This window comes from Lontra canadensis, unplaced genomic scaffold, assembly GCF_010015895.1.
Source record: "Lontra canadensis isolate GAN:19392208 unplaced genomic scaffold, GSC_riverotter_1.0 scaffold178, whole genome shotgun sequence".
Classification (NCBI taxonomy): domain Eukaryota; kingdom Metazoa; phylum Chordata; class Mammalia; order Carnivora; family Mustelidae; genus Lontra; species Lontra canadensis.
The window spans coordinates 547,759-566,173 of NW_022631172.1; the positions used below are offsets into that span (position 1 = coordinate 547,759).

The window sequence follows — 18,415 nt, forward strand, 5'->3', positions numbered from 1 at the left end:
TCAGTCCATTAAGGATCTGCCTTCGGCTCAGGTCATGATCACAGGGTCCCGGAATCAAGGCCCCCATCGGCTTCCTGCTCAGTGGGGAGTCTGCTTCTCCCTCTCTCCCTCTGCATGTCTCCCCAGCTTGTGCTCTGTCTCTCTGAAATAAAGAAATTTTTAAAAAAATCTCCAAAAAAACTTTTTCTAGTAGACCAATTAAAAAAAAAAAAAGACAGTAAAAAGAGGCAGGTATAACTAATGTTAATCACATAGTTTAGCTAACCCAATAGATCCAAAATATTAACAATGCGGTATTTAAATGTAAAAAAAAACTAGTTAGATAATCTTCAAACTAAGTCTTCAGAATCCATTGTATCCATCTCAGTTCAGACCAACCATGTTTCAAGCGCTCAAAAGCCGCCACAAGTGGCTAGTGGTTGAAGAACTGGACGGTGCCACGCTAAGGCCACAGACCAGATGCCAGGAACGGCTGCCATCAGTTCAGTCACCTGCTGTGTATCAGATGCTCTGAGTGTCATGGCAGCCACCACTAAAACCATAGTGATGTGCAATCGGGGGCGACAGGCAAGGGATTTACTCACTGGCTAAAGAGGACTGGGAATTGGAAGACACTGTGACCTACCACTCCCTCCTGGCAATGGGATAAGCCTTGTATATATTCTTTCTCACCTACTGGTATGTGATTCTGTTTCAACTGCCCAGTCGTGGCAGGCTTTGGCAATACAAGAGGCTCTGCATTTACTGGGAAAGATGGCAATAGCCACACCCACTCAGTAGGTCACTGTACCATGCTGGGTTGAGGGAGCCCAGCATATCCATACCTATTATGTAGTAATTGTGCCGAATCTCTTGGCTGTAAGTAAAACCCACCTCAAACCCTGCCAGGGAAATTCATTTACTGTGCACTTACTGGTCCAAGAACAACAGTGCCTCGGGCTCTAGTGTCTGGTAGGTCAGCTGAAACCTCCCCACACGTGTTCTAGGCTATAAGGACCAGGAGAGAAAGTCAGCAATCCCCATAGGACTGGGCCCTGGCCAAGTTCACTTTTGAATGAACTCAAATCTGAATTGAAGGGCCAACTAGCGGTTGGGCTAAAAAATAAGTCTCCTGGGTGGCACAGAGGCCTGCTGGAGATGGGGAGTCTTCGACAGTCTCTTTCAGCAGTGTTAAGATATGGCTAACCACTTGGCTTCCTCCTCTGGGGTCTTCTCCAAGGAGGCTTTGCAGATTTGCTGGCCAGGCAGTAGGGAAAACGAATGGCCTCCATCTCCAAAGGGAATCGCCCCCATCCAGGACCTCCTGGCATCAGCTCTCTATAGGGGTGTGTTTGATGTAGAATAAGTTATTGATAGGGTGTTTGGGTTGTGCAGTCAGTTGAGCGCCCAACTCTTGATTTTGGCTCAGGTCATGATCTCAGGATCATGGGATCAAGCCCGGTTTTGGTGAGGGGGGGGGCGCAGGTGGGACTCTGCACTCAGCAGGGAGTCTGCTTGCGATTCTCTCCCCCTTCCCCTCTCCCCCCATTCCCCGCTGGCTCGCTCACGTTCTCTCTAGAATAAATAAATCTTAAAAGAGTAAGTTCTTGTTGTTTCCTGGACACTTTCTTTGTTCTCTCTGCAACCTCCTTATAGTGATCTGGGTTACTTAGCCCTTAGCCCGACGACCTCACTACTTGTCCCATTTCCTTACTTAGTGATCCCTTCGTTCAAGCCCCAGAACCATAACATGCTGCCTGAGGGAGCCTCAGAAGAGATCTGAAGTGGTGCTTTGATGCCTTCCCACTTTTGCTGAGACCTGGGGCACCTTACAGGGCCCTTTATCTCTTCCCCCTTTGGATAGGGCCTAAGTCAGCCGCTGGAGGATTATCCCATCCCTTACTCCCTGACAGGAGTAAAATTAGGGCTGTCTTCCTCACGTAAGACGCCATCAGCCTTGTCAGCGGTCTCTGAATTAAAGTCATTTGCTCACAACTTATCCCAATGCCCAGGGTTTTCCTACAAGCATGGTAATAGTGTCAGAGTGCCTCAAGACCGCTAGGACCTCAGCAGGGATGTCTCACTCTGGATTCAGTGTCTCAGGAAGTCTCCTCTTTGTGTATGTGTGAATCTGACTTCCATGAGCATCCAATTCAAGCCCAGGGCAGGCACATCTGCTCTCTCCTCATTGGTCAGGCTAATTCATTCGGCAAAAGGGAACCCTGTGGTAAACCCCAAATGCTGGTCACTCAGTGTCACTCACCTCATGGGTGCAACTTCTTCATCATGCAAGCAGTTCAAGCCTCAAGAGATTTGTGTGACTGTCAGTGTACCTCAACCCCACCCCTGACAGGCCCCTGGGTGGTACACTGCATAATGAACAGGGTTCAAGTCCAAGAAGTTAGACTGAATCAACTATTCTAAGGGCACTTGGGACCAAGGGCTCTTTTCTCCTGATTTCTTTCTTCTTGGGCTCACAGGGCTGGCTGCCTTGAGAGCGCTGAGGGATCCAATCATTTCAATCTGCCTTACACGGAGGGGCTCACAGGTCCAGGGCCTTCGCAGTAACATGTTCACCAGCAACTGCAGCTCGGCTGGGTTTCCTGCTGCCCTCGGTGGGTTGCTATCCATCCTGGTATGGCTTAGTTGATTCCTTTTTCAGTTTCCCAAAGGCCAGAGCTGAAACAAGTGGCATTTGCCTCACGCTGGGCACCATCTGTGAAAGGGTGGGTGAAGGCGAACACCACACCACCATCCGAAAGGAAGCGGTTTTAATAAGGAAAATTACCAGCAAGAAGAGGCACAGGCATGCCCATTTTCTCTTGCAGAGATGCAAAGGTCACAGGAGAAGGTTATTGCTTCTCTGGGGGTATACCCTTCCGCAGGACAAGCCTGACAGCAGCCTTGTATGCAGACGATCAAATCAGGGCTTAAAACTGCCAGCTGTCAGGGGAGCTGTCTGGGAACCCAGGCCGCTGGCACCTGTGACCCTGTGGGAAGCTGGCTTTGCACTGTGGGGCAAAAGAGCCTCCTGAGAGTTGGATTTGGGCCCAGTCCCTCCTGCCAGCTAGTTACAAGGTAACTTGACAGGGGCTCCCAGAGTCATGGGACAATCCTGTCTGTGCACCACACTTTAAGTGGAAACCTGGTCATTTCAGACCCTTCCAGGGCACCCTGAGGTCCAACCCCTAACATGGCACTGTAGGCCTCCCTGACAGTACCTCGACTCACCTCTCTCCCTCAAATTCTGTGCCCTAGCCACATGGAACTCTTGGAAGCTTCCCAAATAGATTTTCTCATGAGTAGATTATTGCCCTCAGCACCTGTACACCTGGCTAACTCCTCCAATCTGTTTTAAGTAAGACTCACTTCACCTGAGAAGTAGTCCCTTCCTGGCTCCACACCATCCTGATCCCGGCGGGTCCCTCTGCATGCTCCCACCTTGCCCTGCGCATTTTAGCGCTTACTGTGTACTGTATGCTGCAACTGCCCATAGACTCAAGCTCTCCCGTTTGACAGTGAACTTCTTAAAGGTCTGAGATATTATCCCTGCATCCCTAAGAAACTTGTCACAGGCCTGCTATATAATATTTAGTAATGATTTAATGATATGAAATCAGGGGGATGGTTCATTACCACGGACTCTCTGTAGCTTTCTCCACATAAAACATGAATACTTATACATGAAACATGAATGCATATACAACTTTGGAGTTGAGATACCTTAGCAACCATTCCTTTAACACATGAAAAACTGAGACCTGGAGTTGAAATGACTTATGCAGTAACCAGAGAGCCTATGCCCCGGACAAGTGTGGAATCTACCCCGCAATTCCATTTTCCACAGCATAACTCCCTATGTCCTTTCCTGTCATGTAGTGGCTACAATGCATTTGCAACTTTTAATGATACATATTCCTTGAGAACCAGTACTGTTCATTGACACAGTATCTTACAGGTTTTGATTTCTGGGGAAATCTGACAAAGATGCCTTAGTATTTATCAAAGGAACTTTATACTTGAAGAAATAACACTGGAATTTTTTTTTTCCTTCCTGCATAAGCCATCCAAATTTTGAATAATGCTGAATCATTATCAAATACCCCAATTCCCAGGATTCTGTTTAACTGTCTCTTGTTGACACTCAGTCTTCCAATTTTCAGCCTACCCCTGTAATCAAATCTATGGTATACACAAATTGGTGGGAAAACCTTTAAGCACTCAATTTTGAAATTTAGTCTTTAATCATTTAGCAAGTGCAACTTGCAGAGTTTTAATGCCTTTCCCACTAACATAAGACTCCTTCGCACAAAAAAAAAAAAAAAGGATTTTCCCATTTCTTCATGGCAAGTTCTCAGAAAGAAATGGTAAGAAAATTTCTTTTTAAAAATAGATTTATTGGGACGCCTGGGTAGCTCAGTGGGTTAAGCCGCTGCCTTCGGCTCAGGTCACGATCCCAGGGTCCTGGGATCGAATCCCACATCAGGCTCCTTGCTTGGCAGGTAGCCTGCTTCTCTGTCTCTGCCTGCTTGTGTGTACTCTCGCTGACAAAGAAATAAATAAAATCTTAAAAAAAATAAAAAATTAAAAAAAAATAGCTTGAGAGAGAGAACGAGCAAGAGGGGCAGAGGAAGAGAGAATCTCAAGCAGACTCTGAGAGCTGAGCCTGACTCGGGGCTCAATCTCACAACCTTGAGACCACCACCTGAGCCAAAACCAAGAGTCAGATGCTTCTTGGTGACGGGGCCACCCAGGCGCTGCAGAAAGAAAACTTCTAAATAGCCCCAAATAAAATTTTTAAACAGCCCTAAATAAACATACAGTGGAAAAGATGCTCAAGATTTAAATAATGGTACCTGTGGGGTACCTGAGTGTCTTAGTCGGTTAAGTGGCTGCCTTCAACTCAGGTCAGGATCCCAGAGGGGATCAAGCCCGGCATCAGGCTCCCTGCTCAATGGGGAGCCTGTATCTCCCCCTCCTCCCCATGCTCATACTATCTCTTTCAAATAAATAAAATCTGAGAATAAATAAGTACTGGTACCTGTTAAGCTTTTTGAGCGATAAAGATCAGCATCTGCTAATGGCAATTTCAGAGTAACTGGTTATCTGAGGCATCAGCAGGTCATGAAGGAAAGATGCTATTTATGGCCACGAGACAAATGGACTCAACAGGGATCAAATCAGTATACTGACTCTAAAAGACACTAGTCCTAAGCACTAGGAGCTCTAAGATCATGATCAGATGGGAGAAAGGCCTCTGAGTAAGCCAAATTGAGTGTCAAGGCGGATGTTGCCAACAGGCTTTTCATACGTAGCACTGAAGACCACTGTGAAACCAGGAAAACCCAACCAAATTACTCGTAGATTGGTTTTAACCTACCACATCTAATGGACTGTGTTCAGCTCTTCTGGCCCTGGAAAAGTTCAGAACGAGGCAGAAGGCAGAACAAGGTAGCAGAAAACCAGGTAAGTAGGAGAATGAAAACCCAGAAAGGCAGAAAATGAAGATGGAGTTTTCAGAGGGGGAACCGGGGAGGGGAGAGGCAGGCCATCAATATAGAAGAGACGGTCCTGCATCCTTAAATCATTTTGGATGCTAACACAGAGAACTTTGACTTGATCTCCTCTCCACTTTTAACCTTTTATCTCAGCTATGCCCGAGTTCCTTGAAGTGACTACAACAGCCATTTCAGGCACCTTCTACCTACAAACCCATCATTTATTTTATTATGGTTTTCTTTTTTAAACTACACAGACACATTTAGTATTTTCAAATGGCAGGGTTTATTCATGTGTGCACAGACAGGAGTATGTGTTCAATATGGTTTGGTGGCACCCTATGTAATTAATGTGTTGAAATATTATGACTGGGAATACGGAGAAGCATTTTCTAGTGGTTATGTTTTTGCCTTTTAAGGGCACGTAAAACATTATTTGCAAGGCATATATGCTTTGAATGATAAATAACTCCCCCCGCAGATACTGCTAATATTTGTTATATTTAGAAATTTAAGACCAGGAGCAAACATCTGTCAGACTAATTTTTTGCTTTTTCATAAGTGCAACTTTTTAATAAAAATTTACATCTAGATAAACAATCTTCAGATTTTTGAAACTTTAATAAGATTTTAAAAACATGACTTAGAACTGAAAAACATACACGTTTAGCACACAAATATTGTAATACGAATCAACTCCAACTCCATTTGAAAACATGTGAATCAAATTACAGTTTTAGAAGTTAGTAATTCACATTTAAGCAAGTTAGCGCCTTGCTGAATTCAGCCTTTGTAAAAAAAGAGACTTAGTGCATATTGTAATGGCACAATGTGCTTTTGTACCATTTTGTTGATTTTTTTTCCACCTTATTAAACAAGATCAAGTTCTTGAAAGTTGGTAGATAACAGCTAACTTCCTAAGACATGTGAAACTTCCAGTGGTAACAGTTACATTTTGTAACAGAACACTTTCTATAGATTTCTTTTCCTATCTTAAAATTTTAAAAGCAATCATTTGTAAGGATTGCATCAACATCAATTTAGCAGAGGAAGATCAAACTTTATTGAAACTGCTTGCATACAAAATATATTGCACTATAACCAAACAAATGTCAACATAAAATCCAATCTGTTGTCGCTAATATGTACAGAGAATATTGCCCAAGAGCAGTTACATTACAAGGTCATTCTACCTTGGTTAATTATCTACAGTATTTTAAACCAAACAGCTTACAGATGATGTGTGCAAGGTACCAATTTCTGTTTTCAAATACTATACATTCCCAGAATAAATAACTAAAAATCAACATTAATGTTTGGCAATACTTTTAAAAGACTTTTTTAATATTCTTGAAATCATGTGCAGTTTGTTGCCGTTTTTATATGCTTATTTGTATGCAAGGAAAAGTAACTGTAAAATGAAAAATTCAAAGAAACAAACTCACAAAATACATCAGAGGCAGAACTTCAGTTCACACGGCTCTGTACAGACTCAGTGGTACCCCTACTTGGAGTTATTCTTTAAGAAAAATATAATATCTGAAGAGTGAAGGTCCTTCACATATTTTTCCTCAGTAAATTTCATTCATAAAAAAGACTCAAAAACAGAACCAAAACCCAACACATAAAAAAAAAATGAAAAAAAAAAACTAAAGAAAAGAAGTATTTGTTAACCAATTCTAGTCTGCTTTCCAATTCCACTTATACATTAGAGCTCGTATTTCAAGGCTTACATTTAACCTGCTTCCAATGTTTTTTTAGACAAAGTACCTGTACTTCACAGGATTATTATGCACACATGAAAATGACCTTTCTATCTCCCCCAAATAACCTTGAAATTAAAATATGAAAAGCTTCACAAAACTTGGGGAGGACAAAATAAAAAAAAGGCTCTAAGTTAAAATTGGTCATCAGGCCAAAGAGCAGGCATATCTTACTAACTTTCGACCAGGAAGATTTGTTCCTAGCTGAAAACATTTTATTTTAGCCTCTCTCAAATGAAAAGATAGTTATTTCTTCTCCGGTCTATACAGAAAAATTACACATCCCTCTCAATAACACTATTTGTCAAACTTCAGTGCAACAAAACAAAACAAAAAAAACAAGTTCTATTCTTTATACTGCCTAACCTGATGTTTCTGTAAGGAAAAAAATATGGAAAGCATGCATTCTTCTATAAAGTACTAATGTTTGACAGGGTTTGCTACATCTTTAACATTTAGTGTTTCCAACTTATCTTCCCTGAACTCTGCATCCAAATATAATATTCCTACCTGCCAAGATATAAAAAAGGCACAGATCATACAACTTTTTTTTTTTTTTTTTTTTTTTTTTTTTTTTTTGCTAATGAAAATGACAAACGTCACATCACACACATCTCAGGGTCCACTAAAATACTGGAAAAGTGGACCAAACATAAACTGACACAGGACATGAAATGACATAGTATTTCATGGACTTCTATAGGAGATTGAAAACAGAACTGTAATATGATTACTAAAAATGCTATTTATTCAGAAAAACTGAAATGTACCGGCAAGTTATCACCCGATGCAGGAAAATGGTCCAAATTAACAAAAAATATCACTGCTCAGTAATTTAAAAAATAAACCAAACTAAAATCCTGCCCTGAAGTGCTAATGTATACTTAAAAGCAATTTTCAAAATTTCAACGTATCTTTTTGTGCAAATTTGAAAACTGTTGCTTATGGCCAATACCAAAAAAATAAAATTCATAACAGAATTTGTATTCATTTCATGCCCTGTGCCATCTTGCCTACTATTTGTCTTTGGCCTAACAAAGTTTTCTAATATGGAATAAGAGTTATGGAAATGGTTTAGGAAATATAACTTCAGAATTATGCAGTTTAGGGTACTCCGTTCACAAGTGGTTGCTGACCATCCACGTTGTCTGGCTTTTCCTTCTTCTGGTTACGATCTTTACCCGTGCGCAGCCGATTACCTTCACTGGAGGTATTCTGTAATGTTTTAGTGTGGACACTCCTTTCATTATTGCAGTCAACTCTGATCTAAAACAAGTTATAGTTGTTATATATACAGACCATATCCTATTGTAATCTGTAATTGGCCTGACAAGAAATTTAAGCCTAAGTGTAAGTTCCACATGGTAAAAGGGGAAATGGGAGTGAGAATAGAGGAAGTGCAAGAAATTAAAGTTAGGAAGGATTTTTTATTTATTTTATGATTTTTAAAACACTCTTCTTCTTTAACTGGAACACACTGGTCATCTCACTGCGTCCAAACTTAGATAAAAACTCACAATCCTACCGTGTCTTCTTCTAAGCAGAATAAAATAGTGAGAAACAAAATAGTTAAAATTAATTACTATTACTAATTATAAGATAATATATAACTATAATACTGGAGTTCAAAAGAATGGGTTATTCTTAAAGACTGTGAAACCCACGAGGGACCCAGATTGATGCCTTCCTATTCCCCTTTACCAGTATAAGAACTCAACTTGCTTATTAAGTAACTAGCCTTTAGTTTACACCTGAATTATCTATCATAGGTAAGATTAACCTCTCTATACTGAGGCTCCCACTGTCTTACAGTAGAAAAATTTGAGCCTTGCTTTCTTATAGCTTGTATTTTCAGTAAGGCCAGTCAGATGATCATAAGACCTGAACTCTGAAGAATAATAATGATACAGGGAAATTCGACAACACTAATGTGTGAAAGGACTGGAATGCCAAGACATGTGTAAAGATGAATGCAATTCAGAAAACAGTATCCTAAGATTTATGAAATAGTTTAAGTGTCAACACGGAACACTTAAAACACTGCTAACAATTCCAGATGCTGTATAAAAGAAGATAATATTGACCAATGGGCTTAAAACAACTACAACTATTGATCTGCTTGAAATACAAATGCTACATAGATCTCAAAATGGATTGCTCTAATTTCAAAGTGCGTTCAAGTGCTGGGTCTCAGCGTGCATTCTAAATGTTTGGCCATCAAAGGCTTAGGGCTTTGACTTGGATCTATTCTCCTACATGGAAAACACAAACCTTTTTATTCGCTGTCCCATTTTAATTATAAATACAATTATGAATATGCACCCTTTTAAGCAATATGATCAGACTGCCAAATTCCTGGAACATGTCACTTTAAGCAGAGAATTAAAAGGCCAGCAGATAAAGGCCTTCTATCTCTGCAAAATACATGTACGTACATCATTTCCTCATCTCTTTACCTAGATCTAAGGTCTTTTCTATTCCTTAAGAACCTGCCAACAGTTAACACCTACTTACAACTACTAGGAATCCTATGGAATATTCTGTCATGAAATTTGTGCTCTTGAAAAGCATCTCACTAATCTTGAATGTTGGTCCTAAGCCGATCCATAGTCAATAAGGAATCCTAACTACTTGGATTAAGGATTAAGAATTTAAGAAGCAGAGGAGAATATGGGTTCTGGGAATCATACACCAGAGTTCAAATATCATTCCACCATATGATCATTATGTGACTGTGGACAAAGGACTGAATCTCTCTAAAAGCTTCAGTTTACTCACCTAAAGAATAAAAAATAAAACTACTTACCTCAGGGCCTGCTGAAAGAGTAAATAAGGTAACACACACACACACACACACACACACACACACAGCACTTAGCAATGGTGTCTGAGATGCTCAGGAGTAATTTTAAAGTTAACAATGGATTCAGCACAGGTGATGGCCAACTGAAAAGGGATCTCAGAATAGAGGCTGGTTATAAAGCAACAGCTGGCTGATTCGCACGTACTAGCTGAGAGCACCAGCAGTCCTGTCTACCACAATTACTACCTATGAGACAGACACCTCCTTTTCCTTACTCAAAGAGATCACCCTATCCCTGCAACTCAGGGGAAGAGGGGTCCACAGGGTTACTCAGGTCTCTCAGTACATTCTGGGATGTCCCTTTCCTTGGGGGAATTGCAGGGAACCACCAATGTGGTATTCAAGTCCTAATAGACTGTCAAAGTCTTCACAAATGCTTAAGACTGCATAGTCTCTAGAGAAATTTTCTTGGTATATTTGTCACAAAGAACGAAGACTGCCCACAATTATAATGTTGAAAGGAAAACATGTCACATGTATCAATTCCACAACTTTTCAACATGTTTAAAAATCAAGTAAAATAAACTTGTAAGTCTCAAACTACAGTAATTCAAATAATTTAGATGTAAAGAGGCACCAGTTTACCTGGAGGGATCCATCTGCTGTTCTTCCTTTAGCCTCTCTTGGATTACGTGGGCGATTATCTGTTCGGGAGTGATCGTCGTTTCCTACAGGGTCAATTTTAAAAGGTTCAACAGTTAACTGATTTTGATGTGCTTATTAGAAGTTCTTTATTCCTACGCTCTCAATTTATTTAGACCACAGAATCCAAAACATAATCAACAATCCAGTGATTCCAGTTACATAATGCTTAGAAATCTAGCATGCAACTAAGAAGCAGAAAACATTTCAAAGGCATTACAATTCTGCATCAACCATGTCGCAGGTCAACCTGAGCTAATGTTCACGTTATGTGCAGAATCCCCAAAGAAGCTGAACTAGTTATCGGTGTTTACTTTTACATTCTACACAAGCCATGGGAAGGCTGACGTTCCGCTGATTACCGCTGAGCCCTTCTTCTGCTGCCCAGTAGAAAACAGGAAAAATGGGGTCTTAAGTAATATATCTTTGAATCACCAAGATTTTTCACGGAACTTCGGTTGTTAAAATTCGCCTTTAATTATTAAGAAATGAACATCTCTGTACCTTTGAAGCCACCTCCACGTCCTCTTCCTCCCTGTCCTCTTCCTCCACCGCCACGTCGTCGTCCGTCTCCTCTGCGTAGAAAGTTCTCCCTCTCTTCCTCTGTTGGAGCTAATGACCAATCACTGAGTTCGTCTCTGTGGTCAGATTCTGTTTCAGAAGCATTTGATGCTTCAGAATTAGTTCCTATCGAGAGTTAAAAGTTATATACCGTTGTCCGACTTAAAAAAAAAAAGTTAGGTTAACAGAAGCTTCCAGAGACGTTTCAGGGGTAATCCAATACTCTTCCCAATTTATAAACCCAAAGAGTATCATCACCTTCCATTTTGTAAAACAAATTATCTTAAATTCAAAATGAAGGGTTTCACAATATTTGAGGTAATTTTGGTTTTAAATGTTTTTGGTTCTCGTAAAAAAAAAAAAGGTATTTTATTAGCCATCTAAGTTCAAACCTGAGTATGCCACATCATTAAACAGCTGTGCTCCTTTAAACATCTGCGCTCTCTGGAGGAAGAGTTGTCTACAACAGTTAAATGCAATACCTTGATAAATAAACCTCTATAAAGAGAGTTCCTTTTAACAAGGTTTGGCCCAGGGACAGCGGGGAATGCATACATTTTGGTCACCTCTGAGAGGGTGGTGAAGGCCAACATGGTAACTCTCTCAGGGAAGGGTCTTCTGTGGGATCCGGGATTGAACTTAGCTGAAAGGGGATATGCTTGCCTGATGCTTGGTCCACAACCTTCCCTCCCTCTCCCACTGAAATAATTTATCATTAATAAGGGAATTATTCAGATAAGCTCATTAAGCATGAAGGGGTGGATTAATGATGTAGGGGGGATGGGAGTGGGAGAAAAGAGCTCCACGGTGAGGTGGGACTTCAACAGCAAAAAGGACAGACTGTTGGGAGAGGGGTTAGGGGTTAGGTTCAAGGTTTGCCTTAGGAGTAGGTGTCTGTCTCCCCCACTCCAGAATATCAACTCTACTACCTCTCTCTCTTCCTCTGTTGGAGCTAATGACCAATTATAGCTTCACCATTATAGCTTCTTTCCTGTGGATCTTGAAGGCTTTTCCATCTTAAAGAGTTCCTTTTTGAAATGCAAATATTTGTGAGATGGATTATACCTTATACCACCATTAGCAAGTTACATAGTAGATACACAGTTGAGCAAGAAAGACAGTAGGCACTGGCAGGTGGGGACAGTGTTCAGTGGAAGGCACTGGGAGAGAAGAAAGAAGCACTGACAGAAGAGCTGGGAAGGCAAAGAGAAACTTTGCCTATTTCTTGACTGTGCCTAGGGCTGACTTTGGCCATGACACTCAAAATCACCTTATGAGCCATAGGATGCAGAGCCCTGATTTACACAGTCCATCCAGCAAGTATGACCAGCACATGCCTGACAAAAAATGAGCCACAGTACACAAATGAAAATAATTTTGGCTATACAGTAATAAAATCAGGAAAGGCCTTAAGAAAGTCATCAACACACAAGGGCTTAAGCAGATTTATCCCCAAGTCAGAACGTGGACAGAACTCACACCTGCCCTGTAAACTCTAAGTGTTATCATCAGGTTTTAACTCTGTATGTCTCTTGCAACACAATTTGACCCACTGTGAATCGGAAACCATGTAGTGAGAAACCGTTATAATGGGGTTCTAATGAATATTAGAGATTAGCAGCTATTAAGTCTAGGAACAGATAAAGTTACTGAGTAAAATGCTTAGTTTGTACCTGAAGTATATCCAGGACCGCGTCTGCCGTGCCCCCTATTTCTGTAAGGTCTACTACCTCGACCCATTCCTTGACCATCATCAGTCACATAGCCTTTTTCCTTATCTGTACGATTTGGTGGTGGTCTAGAACTAGCTCCAATCTGTCGCAACTGCTCATCAATTTGTAATCTCTCCAAACGCAACTGGTCTACTTCCTATTTAAAATATACAAGATAACAGTAAAAATAATTTGACATTTTACTTAATAATACCTTTCTCCTTTTCATCAGATTAAAAAATATACTGGAAATATTTCAATTTCAGTTCTAAATGTATAGTAAACACTATTACACAGAATTATCAGGAAATTGAATGGTGTCCTTAAAAAGAAAAATTACTATAGATAACAGATTATTGATGTCCATTAATTAGAGATATAACAAAAATACTCAGCATTAAAATTCTACTGAATAGAATTTAAAGTTGTTTGATTTGGCACTATTATCCAATAGAATCTGCTAAGGCACAGATATGCTAGTTGGGGACTTCTTGATGATAGGATATTGAATAAAGCAACTCTAAAATGTAGGTAAATGACATTTAAGGTTTATCGAGCTAACCTGAAAAAAATCACACACTGTAAATAATCTTAATCGAAATATATTTGCCAGCTAGTATCTTAATTTATGAAGCACTGAGTTTGGGCCATCTTCTGCTTTCAAAGAACATATATTATGGTAGGTCTTTGGATAGGATTACACCATTAAGGAAAAATTATTTTCAGGGAACTGAAAATGCTCCTCTTCCTTATATGGCAGGGAAGTGGGGGATACAACTATTTAAGAGCTAACCAAAAAAGTTAGATCTTAACATCATGCCTTGAAACCTCTTAAAGACTACAACTATGCTAGAACAAGTACAATGAACAGTATTAATGTTGATCAAAATATACACCTGGGGTCAACTGACAGACCCTTACACATAGTGCTTCTGATAGGTTTGATATGTTGGGTTCTGTCAAATCAAGATGAAGCCTCAATTCTAACCCCTGTCCTTCCAATCTACCCATAAAACATCTCCTTTTCTGGCTATCAGGGAACTGTATCCATAACTTTAATAGTACTGGGTGTCTGAGTAAAGCAGTGGCCATCATAGGGACTGCTGACATGGACAGTCACTGGATAAGCCCCTGTTAAGCCAAGTTCTTAAAATCTTGGTTGTGGAAGCTTCTGGAAAATAAAGGGCAGATACATTTAATCTGTGCTCTGAACCAGAATTTCTGTTTTACAAAGGACTTGAGCAACGAAAGAGTGAGTAGTTTACTCCACGAGTATAGTTATAACTCATGGAATGGGTGTTATCTTGCAAAACAGAATGGTAGTCCAGGTTATCCCACTGGGGCAAAGCAGTCACCTTTTGGTGAGAGATGCCAGGCCCAATCAAGGGAAGATCTGGTGATGAAAAGAATGGCAACAGGACAGCTGCTGACAACCAAAAAAGATATTCAATTGTGAAGAATAAATAAAAAGATCTAAAAAAGAACATTAGTCAAAAGAACAAGGGATTGATTACAATGCAACCCTAACTCTCCAGGTCATCGTAATTATTTAAGCTAAGAATATGAAAAAAAAAAAAAACAAAACACACACACACAGAACAGATTACAAATAAAATACACACTTTAAAACAAAAATAAATAAGCAAACTAACGGGGTATCCTACCCATGCAAACCTTGCTGGATGAAACCTTCCCATTTTCAATTATTAACTGACAACCATAAGATGAATGAAATGCCTAACTACTGTACATTTTCCCCCTTATTTGCATCCAAAAATTGTTTCTTTCTTTCAAGAAATCAGCAAAAACATTCTTAAGATAGGATCATAAATAAAACAGAAAGCTAGATTATTTTGAAAATCCTATTTAGTACTAGTCACTTGTAATTTTGATGCATATGAATATAAAGAAGAAATTATAAAAGTGACATGGGTAAGATTTTATTTCATTGACTTATACAATATCTTGGCTAAAAGAAATTTTTAACAGCATCCAGTATAGGGAGAAGTGACTTGCCTAAAGTCACATAAGCTAGTTCATGGTAGGAGAGAGACTAGAAGCAAATCACTAGACTGCCAATCCAGTGCTCTTTCCACTATACCTCGTAGCTTCCCAGGTCCTGATTTCCAGTTTGCAATCTAGAGAAAGTATAACTGTACAAATACTAACTAAAAAGAGCATCTACAAGACACGAGTTGTTTATATTTTGTATAACAGAGTGTAGAGAAAAATACAAAGGATAAACATTTAAACAGAGGACTTCATGAAACACTGGGATTTCCTTAATAAATAACATAAAAGGGACAAACAAAGGCAAGTGTTAACAGACAAAATCTGGCCTGGAAAAAACTCAGAGGCTAGAAAGGATCAACTGGATGAAAAGGCTATGTACAAGAGTACCTACATTGTGTTAAGGGTTTAACAGAAAAATAATGGGAAATAGGGGGATTTATTGAGAACTGGGATATTGGTCCTTAAATTTATAATGATAGAAAATGGACTTGAGTTTTCAAAAGAAATATAATAAGCAAAACAGAGTGAATATTTGCTCTATTACCTTTTAGAGGTCATTCATTATAATGTACAGGCTAGAATGAAACTTCACTGCTGAAAAGACTGACTGTGGAGTTTTTATATTTTAGTACAAAAGGATTAGAAGTTAAAGTTCTTCTTGCTCTCACCTTTAAATAGTTCAGGTGATAATCCAGAAGAACAGTGGCATTAGCAATGCTGTCCTTTGTTCCCACAAAAACAAATGGTACCATACCCTGAAAAATAAATGGCAACAATAATCCTATAAAATTAATAATGGATTAATCTGACAAAAATGCAACTAATAACTAAATCCCTAGCACAGGGCCTGACAAACAGTAGGTACACAAATGTTTGTTGAAAATATAAATCAATACATGGAAACAAAAGTAGTTGGCATATTATACACATCTACTGTGAATAACGACACATCAATACAGCAACCCCTTGAGTGTACCAGATTATTATGTTTTAAATGCTACTATTAAATGTTGGCAAAATCACAAATTATGTAATTCAAAATTATACAAGCTCTGACATGAGATGAATAAACAAAACGAATACTTTAAAGTACTCTAATTCATACACTACAGGTTTTATCTGGATCAAATTCTTTACAGAGAAATTCAAAGTTAAATACTAGGGCACAAAAGTAAAACTAAATCCATTTTGCTAACCAAGTCAAGAGAGTACAAACAAAACACAAACAAGAAGAATCAGGGTAAATCCCCTGCACTAATTATTCTGTGCAGGGGATTGAGGGTAAGAGGCAGATCCATGAGCACAAAATTGAACATTTCAATAATGTACTCTAAAAATTGTAAACAGCTGAATCATAAGGAAAGTTTGATCTTTTCTCTATGGTACTACTCTAATATAAAGACAGATTTTCAAAAAGGAGTATACAAAAAAATTTATACTTCTAGCCCATCAGTACAAATGAGGAAAAAAAAAAGTTCTAAAGCCAAGGTGTTGTGCAAACTTAATAGCTGGCAATTAGGACATTCAAAATCGAGAATACCTCAATATTTTACTACTGGAGAAATACACATGGTTATTGATATTCACACACGTGACCACAGATGACCATATGGTGGCTTTGATGAGGACATAATTTTCTAGCCAAAGTTTCTAGGTGTGAAAAATCAAGAAGCTGTCTCTTTAGCAAGCATCATCTCTTTTATATAAAAAGAGCATTCATCTGATAGGTGTGGTTACTGCTGGGCTGCTTAAATGTATGTGGGGCTGGAATAGTTTTTTTTTTTCTTTTCCTTTCCACATTAACATGGCTGTTGATGTGGGAGGAAAAAAAAAAAAAAAACAAACCTCAACAATTAGGAATTACTGCTTGTAAAATGACCTTTATCTGGTAGGCAAGGCACTGCTTCCCAGTAGCAATGATCAGCTGAAGAGTCAGGTGCCAATGAAAACCCATGGGCTTTGTATGGATTTTTTTGCACTGAATAATATATGAACTAGGGAAATGATCAGGCCTATGCATCAGATCTGCTTTTCTCAAAAACATTTTTGACTGTTTTTTCCCCAACTGATGTTGTTACAAAGCAGTTAAACCTTATCATTTTCCAAAATGTCGTATGATGAAATGTTACACTCTTCCCTCTAGATCACGTATGTCCAAAATAAACTTTAAAACCCTATGTCACAGGTTTAGTCTGATCACTTTGGAGCAAATAGTTTTAAAACATTTTCTTCTTCCCCACGTCCAAACCGTTTTTGTACCCAAACCCCACTCTAATTTGAGCACATCACTAGGGGACTAGAATAGTCAAATGAAGAAGGGCCAAGAGCACAACAGCGGCCTTCAATATGGATGCAAGGAGAAAGGGATTCCTTGCCTGGGCTAAGAAATGAGTTGCCCAGCAGAGAGGAATATCCCATCCACTTGTGGTTATATTTCTCTTTATAGTCTCTGGTGAGCCATGACATTTTTCCCATAAATAGTTCTCACGGGCCAGGTAGGGGGCCCTGCACCCTCAAAGAACTCATGTTGTGGCCCAAGAGATTAACATGTGAATGTCTATGTAGGAAGTGCTACTGAGAGGGATGAGCACACAGGAACACAGAAGGGGGAAAGGCCCTTGGGCCAGTCAGGGGGAGGAGACCTGTGGCAAGTACACAAGGAAAGCTGCACAAGGAGTAAGGTCAAAGCAAATTGGGAAGTTGGAGGGTAAAGAGCACTCTGGTGAAGGATACAGATGCATACAGAGGCAATAGTGTTCAGAGAACTCTAAGTACTTCAGTATGGTTCAAGCCACTCTGGAAGGCAAAGGAGGGGAATGATAAGAGGTGACACTGGACAGGTGAGCATCAAAGAAAGGCCTGATAAGCAACAGGAAGGAACTTGAGCTTTCTTCCCAGGGCAATGGATAAACATACCCCAAAACACTCCTCCACCATCCCCCAACCCTGCTGATCATTTGTAGTCTTTCTTAACAAGGGGAATAAACATTAAAATATAAAATTAAAATGTATTTTTCAAGGAATGTTTTCCTACCTGCCAAGCCTTGAGTTCAGGTTTCTGGGATTCCCCTGCTACAATTGATGAAACCACTAACACCTAAAGCAGTATAAGGAATGCAAGTGATGTCATTAACTATAACAAATGATACACAGAAGCCTGAACGCAGGACTTTCACTGTAGGACTTCTAAACCCATTTCTAAATAGTTAGGTTAGTTCAAATATTGAAAACCAGTTTCTAAAATATGATTCTAAGTAGTAACTAAATGTATCTAACAGAAGGTACATTTTGAGCTACCACAACCTGCAAAACTTCAAGAAACAGCATGAAAAAATGAAAGACCACCCTCAAAAGAAAAAAATGTGATCATTAATTGTAACCCCA

General features: G+C 39.5%; 1 protein-coding gene across 14 annotated transcripts in view; it reads right to left on the bottom strand.

Moving 5' to 3' along the window:
• Positions 1-6,020: 6,020 nt before the first annotated feature.
• The window catches only part of FMR1 (FMRP translational regulator 1), a 37,366-nt gene continuing 24,971 nt past the window's right edge, over positions 6,021-18,415 (bottom strand). The window contains exons 12-17 of one of the 14 annotated variants that reach the window (XM_032846618.1): positions 18,066-18,128; positions 15,700-15,786; positions 12,980-13,175; positions 11,250-11,357; positions 10,689-10,771; positions 6,021-8,455 (exon numbers count right to left, since the gene is read on the bottom strand). In XM_032846618.1, the coding sequence (XP_032702509.1) occupies positions 8,345-8,455; positions 10,689-10,771; positions 11,250-11,357; positions 12,980-13,175; positions 15,700-15,786; positions 18,066-18,128 (648 nt within the window). In that variant the 3' untranslated portion in view covers positions 6,021-8,344. Of the gene's footprint in view, positions 8,507-8,647; positions 8,777-10,688; positions 10,772-11,249; positions 11,433-11,671; positions 12,259-12,979; positions 13,176-15,699; positions 15,787-18,065; positions 18,129-18,415 lie in introns of those variants that run through there. The other 13 variants (XM_032846617.1, XM_032846614.1, XM_032846616.1 and 10 more) reach the window with 13 other exon arrangements.